Source organism: Varroa destructor, unplaced genomic scaffold (assembly GCF_002443255.2).
Source record: "Varroa destructor unplaced genomic scaffold, Vdes_3.0 BEIS01000004.1, whole genome shotgun sequence".
Lineage (NCBI taxonomy): Eukaryota > Metazoa > Arthropoda > Arachnida > Mesostigmata > Varroidae > Varroa > Varroa destructor.
Window position 1 is genome coordinate 18,479,105 of NW_019211457.1, and position 27,358 is coordinate 18,506,462.

The window sequence follows — 27,358 nt, forward strand, 5'->3', positions numbered from 1 at the left end:
ACAATCTTTGTGCATATTTTATAACTAAAACGAAGCATTTGGCAACATGTCACATTTCAATGTGTAGTGAGAGCCATGGTACGCTATTCAAAACATAGCCTTTGGCAGAGTCTGGGTACACACCTTATGCACATGACCCAGAAATGGATCGGTAGTCGTACATAGGAGATAGTTGACTTCAAGCAAATGAACTGCTGCCAACTGTTTTTATCCGAGACCTTCATGTTTAGACAATGGATTTTCAATAATAAATCAATCGTCTTGTGTATTCGGACGTTGGAGGTATCGACGCTGGCTGTACGCGTGGCAGGGTTAGAAAAAACAACATTATTCAACAAACAGACAGCAGACATTCACATCGAATTGGTTGCAAGCATAAAAGATGACACTGTAAGTAGGAAAAGCGGTAATTCGTTCTCGGTTGTTTCTGTCCATGTAAAGCACATTGGAAGTCATACAGCTTACCTCTTCGTTCTTGTTATAGTTGTACTTGGTACTAGTGTTTGGCATTCTTAACACAGCTTTAAAGTAATAACGATGCGTACCTGTTTAAAGCATTACGCCATCGGGTATCGATCGATATGACCGTTAATGAGCTACACATATGATTGACATATTTATACGTTTGCTGTAAGGGTATTACGGCCTAGATATGTTATATATGGTCGTCTACTGAGAGAAAAAGAACTACACTAGCCTTTTTCTTGTCATTCATGGTTATGCCTGAAGGCCTTGTCGATATTCCATACGTAAGTAGCGTGAATGGCCATATACGAACCTGCAAGCTCACTTTAAAGGCCGTTAGCGTCACACGTTGCTGTTTCATCCGCTGAAGAGTCGTGATTCTTCATGAGCTCTCGACGAACCGACCTGTCTGTTAGATGACACAGTACTTTGCGCTGACAAAGGTAATGCCCTGCCGTACCAGTAACCCATCTGCGAATCTGGCTGATATTGATTCTAAATATCCAATGTTAATTATTTATTTTTTATTTTATTTATTATTATTTTTATTATTTTTATATATTTATTATTATTATTAATTATTTAGTGCTCGTTAGATACCGAATTTACGAAGTCGAATGGTTTTGTGAAGCGGATGGTTTTGGGAAATTAAACCCACGGGTGTATTTAAAAATGTGTTATTTTTTATGCTTGCTATATTTATGACACACCGTATTGATTACCGATGTATGCTACTATCGTAGAATCTGCCGAACTCAACATGAAACAGACCACTCATTATTTATTCCTTGGGGTATTCGCACAATGTGGAATATTTGACTTTCATACTTTTTGAAGCTCGACGAAGTTCGAAATAAGACGGAGTCTTATGTTGATTCCTGTTTGAATACTTATTGAGTAAATGGACGACGTGTGAGACGGATCAGCATACCGTCTCAGTTCCGGCTTACGGCATCGTGAAACGTACTGATAGTGTTATTACTTGGTTATACGTGAATTACTTTAGCAGATTAGTTGCCACAGCCGTACTCCCTATTACTAGAAGCTGGACTTCGATACAAGCTAGCTACAAACGAGTTTGAGTGAGTTAAAAAAACAACGCAAGGCTATTGATTTCTATTCACATATAACGATTTGTTGTTGCTAGTTGATGATATTGGTTTTTGACACGTGACAGATATGGTAGATGAAGAGCATAATTTGGAATCTTCTCGATAGCTCTAATACCAAATCGGTTGCATAGTTGCTTGTAGAAGTCGTAACTTTTCGTAGTAAGTTACCAGTTTGACCCCCGCTTACCTGATGAGTACCGTCATGATGTTTAGCATACCTTTAGTAAGAAACGTGTCATTAATATAGCCAAAAAATTACCCATAATTTTCGTTATGTCATGGAAAGTGGCACCGAAAAAAGCCCGAGGTTTCAACAGGTGTACCCCAAACGATGACATTACTATAGATCATTTTCAACGTTTTCGCTTATTTGGTAACCATGTTCATAGGGCTACGGATCGACTGATGTATATGTAAAGAGCAAATCTCCCTCTAGGTTTTATCAAATTTTCGGATATTTATGGCAGGGTCGTCTGTCAACGCATGGCCTTATTATTTTACTACGAGTAATTTTTCGATTCAGTGAAACCTTCTAACTACTATCTGACTATCTGACAAGCCTGCTCTGCTTGCTTCTTGCTGGCAGCTAGGTAATGACAAAAAAAACCGCGGCGTGTGCCTAAACCTTGATCCTAAAATCCCAAGTCATAAAATTGCATGTTGAAGACCCGCGAAGTAGTAGTTCAGCCCCGGACTCTCCCCAGTCTACATTCATATCCCTTAAGGGACTGATTTTGTACTCCGACGGCCAGCTGGGTTTTACTTCATAAATTATACGGATGTGCCTAATCGAACGAACGAACTTGAAATGTAACGTCATGCCAACTACCTATCGATAAATACTTCTCAATCTGCATTCACATATTTATTTAGTAAAGCAAATTCGCTAATAATAGTAATGATTGACTAGTTACTGCGGGTTCAATCATCAGAAGAGTTATTTGTATGGTGTCACATCTTGTCTTTCGCCATTGCTTCGGCACAGGACTGCAAATGGTGGATATGTGACCGCCTGGAAATTTGAAAATCGGAATCCAAATAGCCCTTTTCTGTCACACGTCATTACTTTTATGGTTCAAGAAACGGTATTTTTGCTAATAGATTACTACTAGAATAATAACAATAAACCATTATTTTCTTAAAAATAGCCTATTTTAAAAAATATTGGTTTTGACTAACTCTGCATAGAGAGTCAGGTGTGGAAGCTTCAATGTTTCAATATTGACGACGAAGTGTTAAAACACTGAAGATACTACAGCGCCGTTAAGCGTAGTAAGCAAATCGTTCGGACAAATCATTAGTCTTCTATGTAGACTAACATCCACTGATAATGCACACGTTTCCGATCATTCAGAGAATATCTCTTGGATATTCCTATTTAACAGCTACGTCCGTGGCACTTCGGGGATAACGAGCGAAACCCGGGCATAGGGAAAGGTGTAACCTGACAGGAACAAGGTCTTTATGGTTTGGTAACCTGTCGAAAAATCTTTTCAATGGCATGGATAAAACTTCCCAGAGAGAAAATCTTTGATACAAGCATGTGCGCCGGATTTTAGGTTAGTGGACTAGAATGATCACTTTCTGGTGTAAGCATTTTTTACATCCTGTGCCAGGGTTCTGGAAGCGATATTCTGATACGCTTGTTCACCAGCTGCCTACTTTTGAATATGGGAAGCCCCGTAATCGGACCGACTTAGATCGGGACGCTACGCACGTTGACCTAATCAATTCAGACACTAATTGTGATCATTCATCGTTATCAGACATTTATATGTAACAAAAGTGCTGATGAGATCTGGCGTTGTCACCAAATAACCAGCTATTAGATGTCTTGCTTTGCGGCCTTCGGGGAAGAAAAGCTTAACCACTGAGGTTTACTTCCGAAAATGTTCCTCTGGAGTACACAACCGGTTTTCGCCTTCTACCAATGCATTTATCAGCCTAACTTCGTCTGACCGCAACGCGTAGTTCTGGTTGGAAAAAATTCGCTCGTAACATCCTAATATAAGCCCGGCTAACGCTGGTCACGTCTGTACCGAATGACTACATTCAAAACGGCAACACTTGGGCCAGTAAAATTCAAAGAAAAAGCGAAGCAATAAAAAAAAATCGAACTACCCTTCGTCAGGAAATATCAGCGCAATAGTACGTTGAATTGTTTTGTTACGGGGTTGAGAATATGCACATTTGGTTCACTACAGTACAACCTGCTAGGCCTTCGTTTCCGACTGCAAAGAGAATAGGCCAATCTAGATAGTACCACAAGAATACGGACGTAGATCACAAAAACCCTAAATCCGATAAAAATGGCGTTGATAAACGGAGATACTTCCCTATTTTACCTAGTTTTCCTAGTTTACTATCACAAAGTAAATATAGAAGCAAGTCTTAGACGAACGGTCGATGTTTTATTGTGATCAACACAATCTAGATCGTATTGGGTATTGTTCAAGTACAATCCCTCGGTATCCTAATTTAATAACCCCGATAGCCGCCGAAGCAGCTCGGTACGGTCAGAGGTACGGAACATTTTCTAGTACAAAATAATATGACATAATAACGGTACAATGTAGTCAAACAACAATATAAAGTACATAGCCTATATGCTTTTACTACTCGCCTACATACTAAGATTGCTTTTAATTGTACTATTAATCATAATTAAGTCAAAATTTATCTTGCCCGGTGCTAGCCCGTTAGGTCTCGTATTAATTCAACTGTCATCGTTAAGACCTAGAATCTCGAAGTTTCTGGCAGTTCAGACCCCCCGCGTTGAGACGTACACAGCGACTTAGTTGCTTAATGCTTATCGCTAAAACGATCATGAATAAAGCACCAGTGTTTTTATTAAGTTATTGGAGCTCACTGAAGAAGTCTCGCAAACGAAAACCGACTTTTTCTGAACCTTTTTTCGATACAACACACAGAAAAAGGTAGCTTCTAACCTACCGCAACAGCCTACCGCAGCGATTTCAAAATAATCAATTAGAAGTACGAAAAAAAGCAATGTCTAAATGGGTGAGCAATACGTAACCTTCGTATCCGAACAGAAGCTCATTGACGTGCATATAGCCTTTGCGGGGAAGAACGCCCTGAGATACGAAACGAACATTTTGTAGATGTCACCGAGTATGTTCGCGCATAGTTCTGCATGCGACTCAAACGTATTATTGCAGAGTTCCTTTACGGCATTTTGAACACGTTCCTCAGGCTTAAGGAACCGTACTATGGATGCCTGAAAATCAACAGTACAGTAGGGCTGTGTACCTATAAACCTGCTAACTAACCCTTGCGCAGTGCAATTTGCTACAGCTTGAAAAATCCTGTTAATTAATAGATTACAATTAATAGATACGATTCTTGGGTATTTGTAATTGTTGGATAGCAGTTGCCAATGCATGAGGGACATAGGTTCGTATCGAAATCACTTTTATAAAAATTGTATAAATCGTTGTTGTCGTTCGCAGAGTCCCCTAGTGTCTCTCGATCGACGGCCTGACAAGTCAGACCGTTCCCCGGAATCGTTTTACGCAGTACGTCGCTGGTGCAAGCCAATCAGTAGCGAACGTTCGCGTCGCCGCCGACATGCTCGTCTTCATCTTCTAACTTTTGATTGCATGTTAAAATTTCCATCTCGGAACTGTTCGAATATGCTCCATCTACAAAAAATTTAAGACGGTGCACGAGGGCGCTTTGTTAAGGATTTGCGCGTGCTGGTCTAGTAAACATTAACCAAGAGATCTGCGCTCGAATCTAGGGATAAGCATTTTTCTGCAGGAAACCAGCAGTCTGAAAGAAATGTCTCTCAAAGCAGTATTGGACATAAAATTCTGGTTGCTTTGGAAATATGCAGAAGATCTCGTATCATGAGTTCGGTGCTTACACATCATCTCGTTGTGCGATTTTTACGCCAAACAGAGCCGAACGAATCGTAGAGGAAGGGTAGCTTAAACGTGCATATCGGGGCCAAGCGAGCCTTGTTTGAAGCATTGGCTCTAAGAGGTTATATTGGCTGATTACCTGATTTCGTAGGTCGTGCAGGGCAAAGAATGGACTCCCCTGATATTGCAGTGGAGACGCATTTACCTACTAAATCTACTTAGCGCTGAGCGGTGGAACTGGCCATCGAAAAAAGGCTGGAAGTTCCCTACAATCCTACAAATTCCTAGCTATGACCGGAGTAAGCGAAGAACTTCAGCGAAGAGGTAAAGCCATTCGGCTGGAGCAATTGCTCTTAAATTATAGTTGGAATTTCCCGATAAACACTTGATTTCCTTGGACACATTCGATTCCACTACTCATTCCTCTCCTATAGAAGTTAATAATAATTAAATCCGTTGAGCTTACGGGCATGTTACGTGGTCAAATTTCAAAACCGAGGAGAAATTTCGTAAATTTCTTACTGGAGGCAGCGCTGAAGACAATGAGCAACGCTGCGAGATCGAGAATTTTTCCATTAGCGAAAAAAATATTCGTTAAATAATTTTTGTCGGCTTTCAAGAAACTGTGAACAGAACCTTTTCCCCTCCACGGATCCGTGCCGAGAGCAGCACGTAAACAGGCTAGAATTAAAGAGGTGCGCAAGGAGGCATGGGATCTTCAATTTGGTGTGAGAAGACATAGCACACTTGATCGAATAATTCGCCAAATTCAACGAATAACCGCAAAAGAACAACAAGGGTACAGTTAGCAGCTTGGAAGACTGTTACGCTTCGGACGTTATTATTATATGAGTTATTTGTTAACAATCGATTGCAACGACCGCTGCAGAAAACGTTTGCACTGGGATCATCATTACATCAAACCCTCGAAGAAAACAACGCTGACTGGCTACGAAGGGATAGCTAGCAGATTGCGTTATTCTCTAACGACACGCAGTAAAAGTGCTCGACAAATAAGCACTGCACCAAAACAGTGCACCAACCCGCCGCCACCTCTGATCCATACGGCAGTATTCCACCAAGTAACCATGAGCAGATTTTAAAGACCGCGTACGGCAACGGTCTTCAGTGATTTCCACGAATATTATTAGCAATTACGAAAAAAACTCACCCAGCGGAACAGTTAGTACGTACCAAGGCGAGCTCGGTTTTTTTCGGCATAAGTACGTCGCAGCGAAGTTTCAAGGATAAGTTTAATTAATTTGAAAGAGCAGAGTTTGAACTATCTAATTGTTTTATGTCGATTAAAACCCTTGTTACTTGGGCAACTGGGAGTTGTTTTTTAGATAAGCCTATGTAGTTTAACGTAAGCTTCCTGTTGGTCTTGAAGCACCGAAGCAAAGCTCGTGACTCAGCCTAGCTGTAGTATTTTTCGTAATCATTTCGAAACATATTTCCTATGTATTCTAGTATACCCATATATCATAATGTGTTGTTTAGAAGTAAACCAATACATATGACCCCCATTCGGATGCTTCATTTTGGAGAGGGCGAGGCTAATAAGCAAAAATTTGCTTAAAGCTATCGCTACCCGTGCCACAATTGCCGAAATAAGCTCACTACAAATTATTTTTGAAAAAATTTTGATTGAAGACATCTATGTCACTGGTTCACATAACCAGAAGTGGCCTTATTTGGCCCACTAACGAATGTGAAGGAGTGCTTTTTCTACAAAGGGCTGTGATACTAGCTTAAGGAGACGATGCTGTTGATATGATAAGGCCACATGAAGTTATATGAGGCCGGACACCTAAAGTGGCAAGTTTGTGAATTAAGAAGATCTTCAGACCCAACTCTCTAGAGCCATAACCATCGACTCTAGCCATGATCACGACCTTCTACAGGGTGGTGCACATGTCGAAAATACGTTACTGTGAAGTCAATGATGCAGATAAATCTTTTCATTCGAAATTGTTGTTAACGTAATTCCGCGAACGTGAAAATACGAACGCTTACACGGACCCCTACTGGATTGTTTTCTCTGTAGACTTCACAGCGGATTCATATATACTTTCTTCTGCGTTCAGACAATGATAAGAAAATGAATTATTGAAATTTACTAAATTAAAATAGGCAGGTGGAAACAAGTCGATGCAGCAGTGTTAGCATTACGGGCTGGAAAACATTCTTTTCTACACTTCGTGAAAAAAAACCCAGCATCCACAAGCGAAGTGCGAAAAGTCGAATATCACCAAAACGGTGGGTTTACGTTTCAGAAAGCCTGAGATAAATACCTGGGTTATGTCCACTACCCATTGTACGAATGATTCGCATTGCGCGCAGTCCATCGTTTCTGCATTGTCGGCTGCTTGAAGGTCGCAGTATCCGGACCTGCGGCACATTGCTTCGCCACTGCTATAACTTCCATCGCTTGAGTTTCGTAGCTTCCTTAATTTGCGACTCAAGACATACCGTTTTGCTAACTCCTGGCACTTTGTGGCGTTGCCTTGCGCGACTTCACATACGCTGTTCAATAGAGACGTAGCGGAAGCAATCGGCCTGTTGTACTACACCGATTTCGACGACGTGGTGAACCAGTGATTAAAGGCAGTGTATGAAACCGTTTACTCTTCGTAATCCAACCATAGCAAAACCCCTATAGCTGTACTCAATATACCTTTTACGGTTTCACCTTAAGAAAGCGTTATGCAAGATACTCTTTACAAAACAAAAAGTTGGGCCATTCTTACTATAGTTGTTGACTATGCAGTAAAACCTTCTTAAGATACGTATATTATATCGTTGCACAAATAGATATTCCGTATTAGCTATGTAACGGAACGTAATTGGAACAGTATGAGCGGACCTACGTCGTGTAAATAGGTAAGAAAGGGTCCAATCTTTCCGCACAGGCCACAGTCGCTCTGCAGAGTCGAGATTGTAGGCACCATATATTTTTTAAGACATTTTAGATCTAACGGTGGGTTACGCGGCGATCTGATTTTCCGTGCCTGACCCACTGACAGTGTCGCCTCTGCTGTGAACAGAATAAAAAAATATCTCGTTACGAGAGACACACGAAAATAGTTTGTTTTCCTTGTTGGTATCGCCTATTTTCTCAAACATAACAATCCCCAAAAATCCGGCACAGTGTTCTGAAATGATCTAATCAGCACAAAACGTATTTTCATGTTTAGCCTATAGTATCCTTTCGGTTACCTTTTTTCCTTATCATGCCTCGACCGCTTCACTCGCTTGACAAAAAAATACGTTTAAACACAGAATGTCTGAAGCGATTTTTCCGAGTTCCGTGAGGCATAGAGTGAGTATCTATTAATGCGGCTATTCTTGAACTGACTTCTTCAGTAACAACGAACGTTGCTTTTGCTCGGCTCCCTCGAAACCCTAGTTCTTGCGAATAGGGCAGCTGTATACTGACGAACATAAGAAAGGGCCTTGTCTTTCGTGGAAGTTCCTTGGAAATAGCTTCGTAACGAAGAAGTAATGATCTGCCAAATGTTACCTATTGAATGAGCATCTAGCAAGACCTGTTTCTTACTCACTGAAGATATGTATGCCTTGCCGTTAGACAAATAACAATTTTCAAGAGAATAGTTGTCCTCCGTTGACAGTCGCTTTGTGCGCCAAACACGATTAATGCCTTCATAACTAGACCTCGCTATCATCAACAACGAAACTTCACGAGACCTAGTACCATCACCGTTGTAAAAAAACTTCATAACCGTCTAACATACGGGGCGACTCACCTATAAGTATAATGCATAATAATAGGGCAGAGGTAATAAGCTGCATCATTTTTATGAAATGGTTATACAACAACGTCTTCGACACTGCTAGGATTTCGTAACGCTGGCGATTCACACTTCATGGATGAATTGAGCTAAGCCTTGATCGCACAGCGTCGAAACCATAAAATGCCAGCTCATATCTACTACAAGTTTTATTCAATCAGTCAATCGGTGTGACAACTTTTTTTTGAAAGCACGCAACATATTATAGTTTATTATATCCAACTTATCTTATTTTGTATAGGTTTTCCTCGCCTAAGGCTTTGTCCAATTACGTTGACGTAAAAATGCTAAAAAAGCAAACTCGACGCAAGAGCTTGTGTACCTGCTATTCCGATCTATCAGTGCGAAACAACGAATAACTTTGCGACTTCGCCAAATTGCGCGCTCTGCGAACCGACGATTCAGTGAAGTGTTTTTTTTTTTTGTATTGAAGGGTTAACCTATCAGGTTGAGACGAAGCATAAGCAGAAATCTGCACGCACAGAGGAAGAAGATCCAACCATCAGTTACTGTGTGACGCTTCCACATTGGGCAGCCTAGGCGAAGGCATCCAATGCACTCCGTCTTGAATGTTACCCAAGACGCGAATGATCTGCGACAGCCACTGGTGTATGAAGAAAAATGTTAAAGAAGATACATGCTGTATCTGAAAATTCAATTTATCTTAACTTTTAATAGCTTTACTTAACTTTTATAAAGATGCGTTCGTACTGAAAATGCCTGTGGTGTGTCTGCACATAATGCACACATGAGCTAATGCTGTCAGCAACAGAGTAGAGCTTAGATCATCTATTTCCTTTGAATATCTATTGCACTATGTATGTTTGTTTCTCTTCATCTAAGAATGTTTGTTGTAGGCACAATTGGGATGACTGCCATCACAAAAACTGATGTTAGTTACGTCAGTAAGACGGTTATCGTCTTATGTACGTTTCCGTACGTCTAGGCGCAGTTACCATTAGGCACGAAATGCTATGCCGATGAAATCGTCGTTCGGCCCTACGTGCATTAAGAGTTGCTATTGAGCTGCTCGGTAAGTTTAAATAATTTAAAACAATTAATGTAATAATAAACAAGAGTATTCATGTTGGAACAGCTCTATCTATTAATCTAAGTAATCATCGAGAAAGTAAATTTGAAGCATGGAAATAAGTGCATAACGTCTTGAAATACGCGGAAGTGGACGTGTAACACTGAATTCAGAGTTAATTGATAAACCTGAAGTGACAGACAGTCGTTGATTGGAGATGGACGTCCACATAGTTTATCATTATCATACTTCGTTCGATCAAAGCTCTGGATAGGTCAGCTAACGGTTTCAACTTTGTTGTCATAGAAGCTTTGTAAAGCTGCACTTCTGGTCCTTATTAGACGTGGCTGTAAATCACGGTGCGATTTTTAAGCTAGTTCGCGCAAAAGTCCCTAGAGCATATTAAACCGTCTCGGCAGCATACTACAGATCAATGTGCAAACTATACAAGATGGCATATCAGAATATTCGAGCAAATTACAGACGTTCGTCATAGGGTTAACGTCAGACATACTTGATCAAGAACCTGCCGAGCGTGCATAAGGATTGTCACAAGTTACTTGTTGTGCATCTTATTTCGTACCCGATAGCATCTCCAACAAACCTTTAAACGCTGACTTGGGCCTATAGCCGTAACGATAAGGTTCCGTTTAGGTTTGCTTGCTGTGGCAGAACCGTTTCGGTTTGATAAAAGCGCGATTCAATTGTTGATTTCTTTATTTAGGATTCACGCTAATACCCGGCGAACCCCGTGCTTTGCGTCAGAGGGCGCTGAAGGCGCTTTGGTAGAAAAAAACGACTGATAATCAAAGAAAACAATTTCAAAATAGCGTTGGCCACTTTGGAGCGGGATATGGCAGAGAGTTGTCGTCTATCGACGCTCTTGTTTCAATGTAACGGCACGCTTATGAATCATAAATAATGGACCATAGTTAGATTTGAACATAAACGTTAATCCTTTATAATGATGACTCTATATCTACGATGTTCTACTACCCAACAAAAACGTGTACCCCAAAAAAAAACAGGAAAAAATCACATTTTCGCCAGTTCAGCCAGAAAAGATAGTGGGACACGCGTATTTGCCTATGCATATACGTACGTAGCTATGTGAGTATGAAAGCGAATATGCGTACATACTTCGGTATATTTTCGACCGTATTGGAATCCCTAAGCCCTGTCGGTGAGAGGACTGTCAGTTGTCCTAGAAATCTCATTATGAGCACCTGAAGTTTCACGCTCTGAAAAGAATAGCTCCTTCAAAGGCTTTTGTCATTACCAGCATCGAAGAGTATTGTTGCATCCTTCCTATTGTAGGGCAAGGATTCGTATCGCAAACTGAAATTGATCATGCATTTATTATTTCACTAAACAAAAAACAAAAACCCGTAGAACACGTATATTTGAGTTTAAGGAAGCGGCATGTAGACGGACAGTATAAAATCTATATAACGAATCTACCCTGACTCGCTACTAATCAATTTTGTTCGTCAACCTGTTTGTTTTTGATGTTTTGTGTTAGTTTTGACGTCTTTATGTACTAATTCCGTAAACTAACCTGTCAGAGGCGATTCAAAATGTCGAAGGGGTCACTTTCTGGAGATAGTTTTTACAGGACACGTTTGCTTTTTTACGCGAGAAACTGCTGGAGAAAGTAAACGACCTGGTACGAATCTTTTGTTCGTTCTCTGATGCAGGTACGCCCCAATAATGGTAAACACTGTAACTGTATTTGGACTATTTTAGCTCCCCTGTATGTTTCATTGCCAAGTCATTTGAAGACGTATTCCAGCTAACATTCATCGAAAGCAAGCAGCTCCTTGTTAACTACATAAATATTCATCGAGGCAATGGGAGAATACTTGAAAAAAGCACAATTAGTAACTATTTTTTATATGCAATACGTGTCAACTTTATTCAAGCATTTAATAGCATTTTTATTATCATCGTCGTCGTATACAATATCAATATTAGTATTAATAATATATGGTAATGGTATTGTCATTACCAGTGGATCGAGAATTACCGAATACACAAGTCGACGAAGCACCAGAAAGGGCGAAGTCCTTACAAGGATTAGTTCCTTTCTGGCCATTCTTCTATCGCTGGATTGCTCAGTAGTATAAGAGAAGCTTGCGTCATAGCTATATATGACATAACAACATACCTGTACTGCATAGCTCCCCAATGTGACACAGCAGGAAGCTGCCTCAGGGGTGCGTGTCTTCTCCTAAAACTCCGATATTCAATCGAATCTCATCTTCTTAACTCTTTTAGCGTTATCGTCTTTTTGTATTAGTTCATCAATGACTTGTCAATATCATCAGTGCATGAATATCATTGTCGCCACCGTCTCGTTAATGAACGCCTCCATGAAGCTTGCGCAATTAACTAACAACTCTTCTAATTAAATTGATTACCATTAGGGGAAGAAAATCCTACTTCTGAATTTATCCCATCCTATTGAAACGACCTGCGACGTTCTGGAGCCGTATTAGCGAAAACTAGTCGCCGACAAACGCGTCCAGAATAATAAAGTTTGTTAAAAATTTTTGTCAAGTTATCAGATTTCTTACTACTATTTTTACTAGTATTTCTTTTGTTTGTGTACCCGTTTCGTCTGCTTATCAAGTGATTAAAGTGTCTTCGGGCCCGAGTCTTCGACATGGGCCAATTCTTCCTACAGAGAATCGAATCGTGACGATACTGAGCATCTATGAGCGATCATGCGACGTATATAAATAATACAATCCAAAGTCATGTCATAGAGTGTATGGTACGTGTTTAACATCTCAGTGTTAGTGGTCATGAACGGCGACACCGTTGCTACAGTTGGCAACGCGCTTGCGATAAAGAAAAACTCGGAAATCTTCTTAATCAATCAAAGAAGATCCGGGTTTGGCATGACCAAGAATGTTCACCGTAAAAATGTATTCTTAATGTTTTTTTTTTTATAGCATGGTGCTTTTTTTTTTTTTTTTAGTTTTTGCATTTCGACATTTTTCGCTCTACAAAGAAACGAAGATTATCGTATTCAAATACACACAAATCGCCTGTTTCCATGCATTTTCAGCTCTGTATCAATCGCTTTGTAAGATGCCAAAGAACGGGAAACCTTTTTCCGCGATGGCCAGTCCTTCGCACGGCCAACATATGCGCCTAGTTATCTTTCATCCTGAATTTTCTAACAAGAGACATAACGAGCTAATTTATATAGCTCTCTAGCCAGCGTGAAGCAACTAGCTCACAGCTAGGAGAAAAAAAAAAATTAAACCTATCTCCCGAAGAAGCGCCGACATCATCTTTCCCTAGTCTTAACGTTACCGTGTTCTTCCTCTTTTTGTTCCTAACGGCACGCGTCTGTATGTTATCGCTAGCATAGACGCTGGTTGTCTCAGCATCCCCCAAGCTCATACTTTTCGTCTCAATGTAGGCCTTACTACATACTGTGTAGCTAATAATAACAATAGTCACAATAACTGACGCATCCTCTTCGATCACCCACATTGACCGTTCTATCTGCAGGACGTATTTTCTCTCCATCTCAAATACAGTATATTGTTCCTTATTAACAATAATAATTTTCATTATAATGATGACAACATCTTTTTTACTTAAATGCGACCTAATTACCGCTAGTCTCGTTATCTTCACGTCGTAACGAATATTTTCATCTTTATCACCAGGTTAATATTGTTATTACTGGTAGGTAGGTAGGTAGGTAGGTAGGTAGGTAGGTAGGTAGGTAGGTAGGTAGGCAGGTAGGTAACATTAGTGCCGGTAGTACGGAGACGACGATTGCGCATCATTTAAAAAAAAAAAAAAAAAACATTTTTTTTACGTAGGCTTGCAGATTCGAAGGTTCAGTTTACTTTGTGATGTAATGATACAATGCCAGCATTGGCACTATTGCAGCAATATATCGAGGGTTCATCCTCTCTTCTTCTTACCGCCATCATAGCTGATCACTACTGAATTGTTTCAAATCGATATTTTTGTTAATAGCGGTTACGTCCCGTTACTCGAGACGTAACCGCTGTTAATAAGAAGTTTTGGTAAGCCGTACTTTCCCCTATTATTATTATTTGCCTTTTTATATGTTTCCCATATAATCATATAATATTGTTATATGCGTGTGTATGTATATACTGGAAATTGTTGTGTTTCGTTTGCCGTTGTGTTATTCATAGAAAATTGGCAAGTGACAGAGGCAGAGCGTAGGCTGAAGGACTCCGTCCTTCACGTTGGCCGTTTCGCTACCCAGCCATTCAATCGTGACATATATTTGGTCTCGCTTCTACACGCGCGGACTTGAGAGACTACGGATGTTTGGCTACACGACTGGGTGAGCCTAATATAGAGACAGACCACCACTTCTACTGAGTCAATAGAGAAATAACGGAAAAAAACGACGACAAATTACGTATCGGAAACGATGTGATTAAGCGCAAACAACCACATTCGGTTATGGCGGATCCGCCGTATAAATAATTACCCTTTACGGAATCTATTTGACGCTTCGTGTTGAAGTCACTTCACTCGAATTTGCTATTGTTCTGTAGATTATTGTACAGGATTTTGCTATCAAGTATTTCAAAGGCAGGTGTCATAATTAACCCGTTACTATGAATGAATTCTAATCCTATTCGGTATTAGGCTGTAACGCCTCTGCTTCGGTATAGTCGAGAGAAGACAGGCGTCGTTACCGGTCATACTTATGTTTTCAAATGTAGACATCGTTGTTAGACTTACTGCCGTTACCCTTTAGCTTTCAGTAGAACTTGTCATCCATAGATGGCAAAGGCAATTAAGTTTACTACGCTGACCACGCGAGCCGAGACGATTGCTTTGACAGTAAGGAGCCGGGTTGTCTAGCTTTGATTGTTGATTGCTAGCTTTTGTGTCTAGCCCCTAAAACAAGACTAATGGTTACAGTCGTCAGGTAAAATAGAGGTTCTTCGATGTCTCTTATGTAGACACAAGTATATTGAATCTTCAGCAGATTTCTAATGATTCTGTTAGCCTGAAATTATATTACTAGTTTTTTGTTCTCGCGCTACACAAAGTTCTAGTTAGTCGGTAATAAATAGTTTTTACACCTTCCATGGTCTTCTAATATTGAAAAACGGTCACCGCTTCCCAACAACAATAAACAGGACGTACCGGCTCAGACAATATGTATAGGACATTGCCGTGGGAATTTATAGAAGCACTGGATAGGAACAAGGCGAAACTACAGCCAACTATTGCTTGCCGTACGACTAACAGTTTTTCAAGCTATGAATTTTTTTTTTTATATATATATATTTTATGCGTATAGTAAACCTGTCAGCCAGCCAACTACTACAGCAGTTCTCTGCAGCTATGGCACAACGCTTAAAGAAATCCAGATTGATCTTCAAGTGAACATTGACAGCAATAGTAATGACTAATAACCTTAACAATTTCTCAGTTTCCGCTTTCGGTTTTTTCCTGTGGTGGACGTTTGGCCAAACAGGTCCGTTCGGTACGGTCGTATTAAATCGTTAGACGTTCACCATGCATGTTGGATTAAGGCCATAATGAAAATGGAGAATATTTCACTTGCCACTTGTCGCTTGTATTTGAAATATTCGCGTTAGTTTGTGGGGGAACGTTCTGACAACCCATTGTTGTTGCTATAAAAACTTCACCCTGTAAAAACTGTCCAGTTTATCGCCACCTTTCCGTGTATCGTTGACATATATTCTTGTATTCTTTCTTTCTTTCGTTTCCTTTAGCGTCTCTGGCCAACAAGCAAAATATTGCTTGTCTGTATTTTAAGTAAATGATGGAGGAGTCACGGTGTTAGTATCCAGTCAGCTGCTATGTCATCATTAATCACTCTGGGAACAGTCTGGTACGAAGACTATGGCTTAGGATAATCTTGGACATTGTTTCCCTGCTATTCGCTGCTAAATTTCGGTAAAAATCCTTTCTGCCGTCGAGTCGCGTGGTCTGGCATCGACGGTACGACGTTGCATCCCAAGTGTGACGACTACGCGATGTCCATAGTGGCGCCATCTTGAAAAGCTATGTTTATTTTTTTTAGGACCATGCTTTTGGGGACGCTTTCGGTATCGGATGAACAATAAAGCAAGATTGTTAGAACGAAGTTCATTTGAGCGCAACTGGTGTATGTAAAGATTTCATTTGTGTTGTTAGCTTGGTATCATTGAATTTGTGCTTTTGTGTTTCGGGAACTCAAAATTGGACGCGTCCGGCCTTAGATGACGCGGGTCGTCTCGAGACGGTGGACCGCTTTGTCCGCTCCGTCTAAATCTTCGACCTAAAAGTGGCAGAATATGTTTACTTCATGCATATCTGTATGTATGGGTATGTGTGATGTTGTGTATTTGTGTGTTTTGAGGATGACTATGTATGAATACTGATAATACAGGTGAGGAGGATTTGATTGAACTCAATTACTTATCAATCAAGTAATGCTCCGTGATCCAGCTCATTGTCGAAACAATCACGGTTGAGCGCTATTCGAAGTTGTATTCAAAGGTCTGATTTTGTTTAAGATCTGATTGCTTCTGGTGCGTTAGTCATCAGTTTAAAATTGACGACGATATACCTAGTCAGCCTGCGTATCAAATGGTCGTTGATGCCGATTTACTGTACTTCTTATATTTCTATATTTTTTCAGATTGTGATATTTTTGTTGTTTTACGTTTCAGTCTAGCAATGTTAGCAGAAAATGCGCCACCGATTATCGTATGTGGTCAATATTATTATATGTTATACACTAAATCCCTATGAGATAAAACAAGCACACCCACTCGTTAGCTCTATAATATTATGGGGTCCGCATGGTCGGACCGTAATAAACGTTCCGCTCGAACAATGCTTCCATTCGTTCTGGTCCTGTACCGTATTAGTAACGTCAAGAACGAGAGAATCAATCAAGATAAGTTTTTCTGTACTTATCATCACTTGTGCTTATCCGACCGTCTATACGTTTGCGTGCAATCTGCGTTTATTATGATTTTTTATAGATACCTTGTAGATTTTTTTAGTTAATTAGGCGTTTGCCAATATTTGCTTAGAGCGTAAATTTGCAGCGGGGTAAAATGGTAATTTTAACTAACGTATTGCCTCATGTTAGGGGTAGACATTCATATATATATATATATATATATTTTCACAATCTTATTTACTTATTTTATCATTTTACTACGCTAATCATATAGAAATCGTTTATCTAGGATCGAAATTGCTTAAACGAGTCATTGCGATAACCCTTAGTAGTCACGTTCGTTTTAGTGATGATCACTTATCACGTTAATGTCGTTCTTCATTATTTCTATTCTTATCGCCGTTCTTATAGCTTGTAATTGTACAATCTATATCACTAGCATTGGTACAGTCTTACTATTGCTATATATTACTATTATCTGTAATGATCATAGTCAAGTTAAGTGTATTTTGCCCGCCCCAGTGTGCAGTTCTGGGCGTCACGTTTTTCCTCATGTAAACAAACAGTGTAATTGTGTGTATCTATTTATCTGTATACCTTGTAGCATTGTCAATGGACCCTAATCTACACTGACCTTGAACGGGTGAAAAGGACGACAAGCTGGGTCTTTCTGCTAAAGCTGCTACGCGCAAACGCCTATTACTTTTTTAATTTCGTTTTTCCTAGCTTTTTTTTTTTCGTGTCGTCGTTTTCCGTTGGAAGCTTACGCACGAATGATGTATCTCCTTATTATACTAATAAGTGACTTGTCGTTTTGATTTGGACGCTTGTTAATTTCGCACATATCTTTCTTAACAGTTCCTATGCTATTGCGTATCTGTGTGTGTAGTAAGATATTACCTGGGTCCTGCAGGCCTTCTGCTTCGTAAATGTTTCAAGTCCTACTGCAAAATGTCTGTTGTTTCCTGCTAGACCGATCGTGCCTATCCGTATCTATAGCCTGCACTATGGTAGAGATCAAAAACATCAGCCATAGAGTTGATAAATTAGCTCTTGTTATGATGCTTCAGCGTAATATAAGTCTGTCAGTAGCATCCGGTACACGGAAGTTAACGATCCGAGGGGATATGAAAACTTGTGCCTATCCCATATATATATATATATGTGTATACGACCTGTTCGGTTGATTTATGGGCTTGTGTAGTTCGTAGCAAATGGGAAAAACGGCTGATGGATAATCCTCATCTTTATGTCATGGTCGACGACGTAGGTCCGCGACGCTGCAGGGAACTTAACGCACGAGGTGCCGTATGATTATTTATATAACTACTATTGTATAGTACTGAGGTTAGCTAAATCTCTGTCATGTCGTGTTTTGTGTATTATGAATATCGTCCTGCTTATCCTCGATTCCCCTTCGTATTTGTTGTTGTTGCTGTCGTCGTATTCTGCGCGCGACTACCACGCGAATGTTGTGTTCTGTTCTGTCTAGTCGTCCCCGATTTTCATGTAATAGTATAGACAACGTCGGATCAATGGAGTTTCTAGCTTACCGGAGTCTGTTTCAGGGCCCTTATCAACCTACTTCATACGGAAAGTAACAGTCAAGCAGATGACTCTTGCTGTCGCTGGCGTCGCCGCTAGAGTTATCGCGTTCGTATCTATTGTTTCACTATTTTGTATTGTACAAATCTTTGTCGTTTGTTTCGTTTCCCCTTGTTGCGTACGTATGTGCACAAAGTTATCGCGCTTAAACTTGTCGGGGTCGTTCGTTTTTGGATTATTATTCTTTAATCATTTACTGGTTAACTGCTGTTCGACGACGATTTAGAGACAGCGATGGATCGTATCTTTGCACATCTTAGTCTCGGCTAGCGAGAGATATGTATGGAAATAGAGCGAACAGGAGTATAGAGGAACAATTGCTAATACGCTAAAGCAACAGCTGTTTACTGTTGGAACTGGGAAAAAAAATCGATATCAGCAACCGTATAAACGTAACTTAAGTAAAACAAAAGTTATTCATCTATTTTTTTCACATCGCATCAACGATTCGTGCCATGTTGGAGCTAGCGTTGGCGTCTGCAGCCTTACGACAGTTTCTGCTACTTTCAACTGAACAGCTTCTTCTTGGTATATCACACATCTCGTAACGATTTCCACATATACTATATATGCGTGTGTATATAGATATAAACATATCATCCCATATACATCTTCTGCAATAGCTACACTTTTTGACGAAACGATTCTAGAGAGGAAATTAAGATGATCTCAGACACCTTTCGGATAAATCAAGCTATTATTGACCGAGCTTAAAACAGAATTGATATACCCGTCTCCTGCTTGACATGTACCGTATCTGTGTACCGACATAGACGCCCAAGATCGATAAGCAGACAAAAATCAAAATGCGATACTTGCACGCATTTGTATGTTATCATTGTCGCTGCGTCCCGGGAAGAACTTCTGCCGAACCGTGATGAAATATTATGCATTATGTTTTTGACGATAGCCATTGTTGAGGCGTAGCTCTGACGAACTGCTGATCCCTGCCGTTGGCTGGATCAGAGCATCTAGTACAACTGCTCGCCAGTCACACTGCACGTGCACTGGCGGCAAGCCTTTCGATCAAATCACTTTCTCCGAATGAATAGGTAAAAATGACCGGCTGAAATTTTACGTGCAAAACTTTACTCAATTCTAATTTAATGCGATACTTTTCACCAAGTTCATCACGGCGGAGTTCGGCAGCTTGAACCTATTCTGCCCAGTGGTCACTATTGGGCCGTGCGTGCCACCTATGGCTAAAATTAAGCCCGACCCGGACGGGCCATAAGCTGCGTTGTGCTGATCGCGCCCGCCGGTTTGTCGTTTCGGGCAGCAGAATCATAAGGATACCTGATGCTCATCTAGCGGTCACTGAGCTCCAAATGCCAACCGCTCAGCGGCACAAAAAGTCCGATACACTCCACCGGTCGGACGTTGCTAGAGTAGCTGAACAGTGACAAGGGCGTGACGCTTTACGGAACGAAACGAATTATATAGTGCTTCAATCGCTAACAAAATCGTCGCTGACCGTTAAGGTAGATCCGCTGATCGAACGTAGGAGACCCATAATGATATTATAATGAGCGTCCAAAATGAAAACAAGCTACAACAAGAAACTATACAATGAAGCCATATTTCGATATGGCGCACCAATCAACGCAGCGGCTCGTTCCCTACAGGCTCGATCGAAGATGCAATGATTCTCTCAGGTTTTTTCTGACTGCCAAGTCTAATAACAAGGACAATCGTAACATAAGCGATATCCGCGTAAGGAGTAACGACGTCGGCTAGTTATCGTTGATCATAATATAAATTAGGAGTAGGACACATTTAGAGAATGAAAAAGTACATAGACATATTATTATTATTATAGAAGAATACTAGCCATTTAATTATACTAACTATACAGATAGCAAAGATTATGGCGGTAATTATGGCTGCGCAGTGAATGTCGGGCATTGCGCATGCGCTGTAACGTAAACATTATATAGGATAATATGCAGCTGTAAAAGATGGTGATGTCATAGTGATGATACAGTTTGTCGGGTGTTTTTTCATTGGATGCTATGAGACATGCTGTGCCAAATTTGAGTTTTGTTTTTAATGTCTTTTGTCTGCTGTTCGATGCCACTGTTCTCTCTATGTACCTATTTGCTTTAGCGCATGCTATGAGATGATTTCCTTGTCAGGTTCTGGCAAACATTATTTCATAGATCACAAAATTTTGCTCTCGATAAATGATTCGATAATTTGGTTTGTATACGTAACTGTGATTTCGAGATAGCAAGTCAGGTGTGTACTATTCTCGAAATGACCATTGATTGCTATTACTGTCTTCATTGTTTTATGACTGTGACTTTTTATTGAGTTCGTCTGCGATCGTTCGTTGTCGCCGCATCAGTGTGAGCCGGGGTCGCACTGTAACAGGCGCACTATTGAGGGGTCGCTTTTAGCGCCCTCTATGAACTCCTCAAGAGACAATCTACCATCCTGATTTTTGTCCATCTGTCGAAAGATTTTGTCTGTCCGCTTTTCGGGCGTCGACTCGTCTTCAGGCATCTTCATCACGGAGCCCACCATCTTGTAAATTGCCTAACAATATATCAAAAACCGAGAGGATCATATGGTTACTTCGAGTGAGCGACAGGCAGGCTCTTAGAATGCTAGCTGAAAATGAGGATTGCAAAAAAAAAGAAAGAAAGCATTGAGAAGAGGGGAGGAAAGCACTGAAATTGACTTGTAAACGTCTTGTCATAGCAAATGCTATACTGAAAAAATCACCCAATCTCTTTATCATGATGGCACCACTTGCTGATATAATACGGGTAGAGCTTTCACGTTTTTCAGTTCAGCCCAACGCAGCACGACTCTGCCGCATCGTCGACATGTCCGGCCGTAAATGCACCTAGTTTGTCATATAACGGTATAAACATACATGGTCCGTTCCCATAACACGTTTGACATGTAGTTTCGTTACTATACTTACGGTGACAATTTCAAGCATTTCGTGATGCGAGATGTAGCCATTGCCGTCCAAATCGTACATGGAGAAGGCCCACCTATGATGGTAAAAGTTCTGCATTAAAACGTGCACGACCCTTATCCGAAATACTAATATAGTGATGTATCATAACACTTTTTCATCAGCGTAACAAACTACTTCTTTGTTTGTTACTACAAAATTTGAAAACGGTAGTGTAGGTAAACTGAATTACTGCTGCTACTACGATTATAATCGTCATTATTATTCCTAATTAATAAGTATTATATATGTATATATAGGTAGGTATGTACCTAAGCTTCTGCTCGAGTTTGCCCCTGGAAGTGACCGAGAGCGCACAAAGGAACTCCCGGAAGTCGATCGATCCGTCACCGTTGGCATCGAACGTGCGGAACACATGTTCTGCAAATTTGCTCGCATCGCCATACGGGAAGAAGTTGCCATAGATCTTTTTGAACTCCTCGATTGACAAATGGCCCGAGGGGCAGTCCTTCAGGAATCCTTTATACCACTCCTATGAATGCAGAAAAAGTTTTACGTCGCGACACGTCAAAACAAAGAAAAACTCTGCGCGATAGACATGTAGATAATGAAACGAATATAAAAAGTTTTAATAAATTGACGTTCGGGACACAATATTCAAATCTAATCATGTTTACAACACGCCGGTATAATAAAGGAAACATCAATCCTTGACGTTGTTTACGTGCCCTTTAAGTCTGTCACCGTTTTCAGATTCACTATCGCTGAGTCACAGTGGATTACGTAATACTGTCATCCATGATGTTCCTGTTTCTATAATGCAAATACGTACCATTGTCGTTTTATTCACTCACCTGTATCTCGGCGTCCGTAAACTCCGTGTTCTGCCTCAGGTCTTCAAGCACTTCGGGCTTCAGCTTGCTGTTATGCTTACCCATTGTGTGTAAACTGAGAGGAAAGCGAAGAGGTAACCCAGGTTTTGTTGTTACTATACTTGGCCTTGGTCGTTTGCCTTTATTGGTCCTGTTGTCCGTTAGCTATCTTTTTTGTCGATTAGTTATCGGCTTAGCTGTTATTATCTGCTTTTCGAGATTTGCTACAGCTGTTCAATGAACCTGTTGCACTATTCGATAAGCTGCTGACCACGTCGAATGTACTTCACACGTTCAATCAGTAATCGCGTGTGCTTCATTCACTTCAGCACGAATCGCGTGCTGATAATCATCGGGATGATGCGGCTGAGTGCGCCGTACTCAGTTTCCATGAATACTTGTTGATGTTTTTTTCAGCTGCGATGTAACAACGATGAGTCATTACTAGTATTATATTAATTTATATTAACAATTAATAGAATTATAACAATTATAATAAATAAACGTGCAGCGCGAAACGTGAAAGTTTTCACGCAGGCTTCAACGCCGACGTGTATTTTTCTTAACAAACGTGCTGTAAAAGCGCTAATGATTGATTCTTTTGACTGCCGGTAATGAATAGCAATGATGATGACAATAATAATACCAGTGCAGAATGTTGGCTATATGCGTCCTTTCTGATACGATTCCTTTACGTCGAGATGCTTTATTGAACAGTTTAGGCGGTTAGTCGCAAGGTTACTTGGGTTGAGTCGTGATGAGGTACTGAGGTTTTTCAAGTGTTTATCAAATAGCGCTTCTGTTTTGAAGTTGCATTAAAGCTCTTGCGTATTTGGTTGTTGTTGTTGTTGTTGTTGTGTTCGAAGTAATCGAGGATTACCGCGGTAATGATTTGTTCGATGACGATGGGTGATTATACACAAGTGCCACTTCTAATGCTTTTTTTGCAGTAGTTTTTAGCTCTATTTCAGTGTCTGTGCGTTAATACCGAGTCAGCATTGATTGATTGATTGATTCGCCGAAACGCACGTTGTCACCGGCAGAGCACGCAGTCTACAAACGCTGATCTTCAGGTAGTCACGAAGGAAATCGCAGTAGGCTATACAAACATCGACACACACACAAAAATATATCTAGTCGTCAAATATTTGAAGATGAAATAAAGCATTAAAGGAAGCGTTACACAGTAGGGATCTAGGTCTTTTTTTTTCTATAAAATGTGCCCTATATTGTACATTAGATAAAGGCCACCACGAAAATGAGAAAGAGATATACACTAAAAACGATTGAAATATATTGTTTGATTTAAATGAACCAGGTGGGCATAATGGAGGGAAAAGAAGAGAATTAGACGTCCTCCTTTTCGGAACTTTAGCAATTTTATTGTATCTGTTTAAATCTGATAACGATTTTTTTCACTCTCGGCGCACTATGGTGAACAGATATAAAAATTAACCAGGAACGAGGTTCTCCAGATTTCGGAACTGCCTATTAGCAAAGAAAAATCAGTTACTGACTAAAGGGGGTAATCAGTTTGAATCAATTGAAAGAAGAACGTGTAATTATGGACAACTTCAAAGGAATGCCCACGTCTACTCATCAGTCGAGCAGTGAAACTATGGCGAGCACTTGAAATTTATCGGCCTATGGTGCGGAAAAAACTTTTTTGCAATTTCGGCACGGTTAAGAGAATAGCTAGAAAAACAGACGTACTAAAGACTTTCTGCCACCGACCATGGTTACTAATTGAAGTACGAAAACTGTTTATGTCTATAGGGAGAAGATCACACGACAGGTGGCGGCCGCCAACAACCGCGCTCAGAGCGGAAACCCGTTACGGACGCTCAGTGGGTCCTAGCGGCATTCTAAAGCACAGCAACGCATTACAAAAGAAAAGCTTATCTATGGAAACCTTCAACGTAAACAGCTTAAAAAGGGGAATGTTTCATTTGAGCGCACTCTTCGAGAATGCAAACAAGGCTGACGTTAACCTATATCTCTTGGCCTAGAGATAAGGCTTCGTGTCTACCCCTTTGTTTTTTTGCCCGCGTATATTTGCAGTAGTATATGTATCGTAAAAGCCTTGGCGCAGCAAAAAGCTAGGCTTTAACAGCAGGCATGTCTTCCTTTAATATATAATAACTGAAGAATTTACATATTTGTAGAGAACTAAATTTAAAGGACGTTGGCCAGCTGGGAGCACATGGACACAAGCACATACTAGATCAGGCTAAGTTACTATGAAGAAAAAGCCCTTCATTTAAAATCAATGACATAGCCCCGTTGCTATTAGTGTCGATTCTAAATGACTAGAATGTAAACCAAAGGTAGGAAGAAGGAATTAAACGATACCACTGATGATCCTAATAACTTGAAATATGCATTAACCGCGCTTGCATACCCCTCGTTCAATAATCAGGTAATAATAGGAGCTCAAAATGCTTAGTGATAAGGACAGAAGAACTATCAATACCTTCAACTTTATATTGTAAACAATATGAATGGTGAAGCAAACAAGCATCAAAAAAGGTATCAGCCTAAGGACTCACCTTAGAGGCTGGGTGGCGACAGTTGAACGTGAAGTTAGACTTGAGGGCTGATGGGGAGGGGGAACAAGTTCAACGGCGGTAGTAGTAATGTATAATCACAACACTTGAAGCATTCTTGGTTTCAGAGGATAGTTTGTTGCGATGATAAGTTATAGCACAGTTAATTCGGTTCGTGCTAACTAGTTAGTTGGCCCTTCCTTAGTCCCTTCGGTTTGTCTGGTTATTTTTTGCAGATTTATTCTTTAGGGAAACAGTAAAAGTCGTAGTAATAGTTGATTGATAGTTGTATTACTAACATATGGATACGTATGAATACTAGTTGTTCCTGTTATCGCTTCGGAGTGAACAAATTCACCCGGCTTAGAATGGCCTTTTAGGCAGCAAAGGTCGGCCTACTGCAACTCGAATAATCACGAAGTTCGCAACGATAGCGGCATGCGACGCGGGGGCGTCTCGCGACAGATATTGAAGTAAACTATAATATCATATAATAGGAAATTGGTAGACAAGAGAAGACGCGAAGTACAATAGTTACTGTTGTTGTATAGAAAAAAAAGTAGACTTCATTAATGCCGGAGGGCTAGATAGAGGAGACTGAGAGGGGACTGCCGATATGTTTCGGAAGCAAGGCTCGATTCAGATTAAACAAGAGCTTGGAGAACCTACGAAGACTTCGCAGCTATGGAGCAATTCAGAACGATAATAATGAGCAAGATAAGGACAATGGTAACGCGTTAGATACTAGGTAATATGAAGGGACGGTTATGCACTCGAAATGTTGATGTTCTGTGATTACAGCCGTTTAGATGGCTGTTTTTCCTGATACTATTTTTACGCCTATTTATGATGTTTTGACAATAGCTGAAGTTGGTATTGTTATGTTCGTCGCTGCTGCAGTCGTGAACTCGTCTTTCGACAGGTCCTGCAATATATGAGACGCCAAGTGGACGCAGATGGCGGGTAGGCGCAAGAGCAGGCAGCCGTTGATGGTCTGACGTTGCAGATCTGCACGTATTTCTGCAATTGCGTCCTTAGCCAGAAAGCATGAATTCGTTAATAGAAGCAATTGATGTAATCGAAAATAGGTCTGAACGCGATGCTTATTATTTGGTTCCCTTGAAGCGGACACTACCCATATAGGCGTAATACTTAGCAGTCCCAGAGTGCGACATGTAGCAATATACGTGTTGCAGTATCGCCACTCACTTGTACGTGAAGTGTCCGTGAGCGTTACCGAATTTTAGCAGTAATTACCAACCTCTTGCTTGAAGTGTGGGATATATTCTATTTCCGTAGTGTAATTTTCTTGTTCATTCGTTCGTTTGCTCGCTCGCTCGCTCGCTCGCTAGCACACGTATTCATTTAATGGTACGAGTAAAACGCCAGGTTCCTGAGGTCCGTGGCAGCAAAAGTAGTTATATAATTATAGGAATAAAAAACCGAGTGATGCTTCTTGCTCTTGTTGAATGTTATTGTATACGTAAAGTTGATATCGTATACTTGTTGTCATTTATCTTCTTGTTGCCGAGCTATTGTGGCATAATGCTTGTGGCTATTGTTGTTTGTGCTGCTGCAATATGTGCAGCAAGCTCGCTGATAGGCGATAGTCAAGTTTCCTTCACTGATGTCTTTGCTGCTGAAGAGCTGTTACAATTTGGGCCTAGAGGCCAGAAGGCCTCAGCTGTACCGACGAATCCACATCGCGCACGGGCGGTAGTGAATATTCCTAAAACGATGAAAATGAGAAAATGGCGACGACATGTTAATAACAGGTTGCAAGCTATGTATTTATTTTAATAAGAGGACTGCATATGTTCCGTCAATTGGTGCTTCTATGGCATGTAGCCCTATTTTGAGCCATATTGACATAAATTTTATGTATAATATCTGTAATGGTAATTTTTTTACAGTTGCGTTGCATCAATATGTGGAATGATGCTACTTTGACACGGGCTGAGATGCGCGGTCACACCGTCAGATAAACTGATAACAGATGATTGTTATATTGCAACTCTTAATAGAAAAAATGCGAAAAAAAAAAAAAAAAACAATTTTCTTGGAGAAACAAGACGTTATGACAATATACATCGTTGCTCTTTTGTAGAGCCGTTGTCGAAAGTCATTTTTTTTCTACTTCTCCATCGAGACTACCTGGACTGG

General features: G+C 40.4%; 2 protein-coding genes across 12 annotated transcripts in view; both read right to left on the reverse strand.

Annotated features, from left to right (window-relative positions):
• Positions 1 to 2,429: 2,429 nt before the first annotated feature.
• On the reverse strand, positions 2,430 to 9,398 carry LOC111249417 (uncharacterized). 6 transcript variants are annotated; one of them, XM_022803261.2, is made up of 5 exons: positions 9,229 to 9,398; positions 8,332 to 8,495; positions 7,756 to 8,028; positions 4,615 to 4,815; positions 2,430 to 2,589 (listed from the first exon to the last, which is right to left on the reverse strand). In XM_022803261.2, the coding sequence occupies exons 1-5, from the start codon at positions 9,275 to 9,277 to the stop codon at positions 2,515 to 2,517; spliced, it is 762 nt and encodes a 253-aa protein (XP_022658996.1). In that variant the 5' UTR covers positions 9,278 to 9,398; the 3' UTR covers positions 2,430 to 2,514. The 6 variants fall into 6 exon arrangements, with proteins under 6 accessions (XP_022658996.1, XP_022658995.1, XP_022658999.1 ...); XM_022803260.2 differs by having other exon boundaries at positions 8,332 to 8,498; XM_022803264.2 differs by lacking the exon at positions 9,229 to 9,398 and adding an exon at positions 9,025 to 9,158 and having other exon boundaries at positions 8,332 to 8,498.
• Positions 9,399 to 12,188: 2,790 nt separating this feature from the next.
• Positions 12,189 to 27,358, reverse strand: part of Nca (neurocalcin homolog) — a 67,088-nt gene continuing 51,918 nt past the window's right edge. For 2 of the 6 annotated variants that reach the window (XM_022802685.2, XM_022802682.2), the window contains exons 2-7: positions 25,199 to 26,924; positions 23,296 to 23,748; positions 22,632 to 23,066; positions 22,089 to 22,309; positions 21,781 to 21,853; positions 12,189 to 21,386 (exon numbers count right to left, since the gene is read on the reverse strand). In XM_022802685.2, the coding sequence (XP_022658420.1) occupies positions 21,192 to 21,386; positions 21,781 to 21,853; positions 22,089 to 22,309; positions 22,632 to 22,715 (573 nt within the window). In that variant the 5' untranslated portion in view covers positions 22,716 to 23,066; positions 23,296 to 23,748; positions 25,199 to 26,924 and the 3' untranslated portion in view covers positions 12,189 to 21,191. The remainder of the gene's footprint in view (positions 21,387 to 21,780; positions 21,854 to 22,088; positions 22,310 to 22,631; positions 23,067 to 23,295; positions 23,749 to 25,198; positions 26,925 to 27,358) is intronic. The other 4 variants (XM_022802684.2, XM_022802683.2, XM_022802687.2 and 1 more) reach the window with 4 other exon arrangements.

Excerpts from the sequence above, each read along its gene's own strand:
- LOC111249417 (XM_022803260.2), bottom strand. The coding sequence starts at position 9,277 with ATGATGCAGCTTATTACCTCTGCCCTATTATTATGCATTATACTTATA. Across the intron at positions 8,499-9,228 it reads ATTATGCATTATACTTATAG|CAGAGGCGACACTGTCAGTG; the intron begins GTGAGTCGCCCC and ends TTCTGTTCACAG. Across the intron at positions 2,590-4,614 it reads GCTTCTGTTCGGATACGAAG|GCGGTCACATATCCACCATT; the intron begins GTTACGTATTGC and ends TCAAATTTCCAG.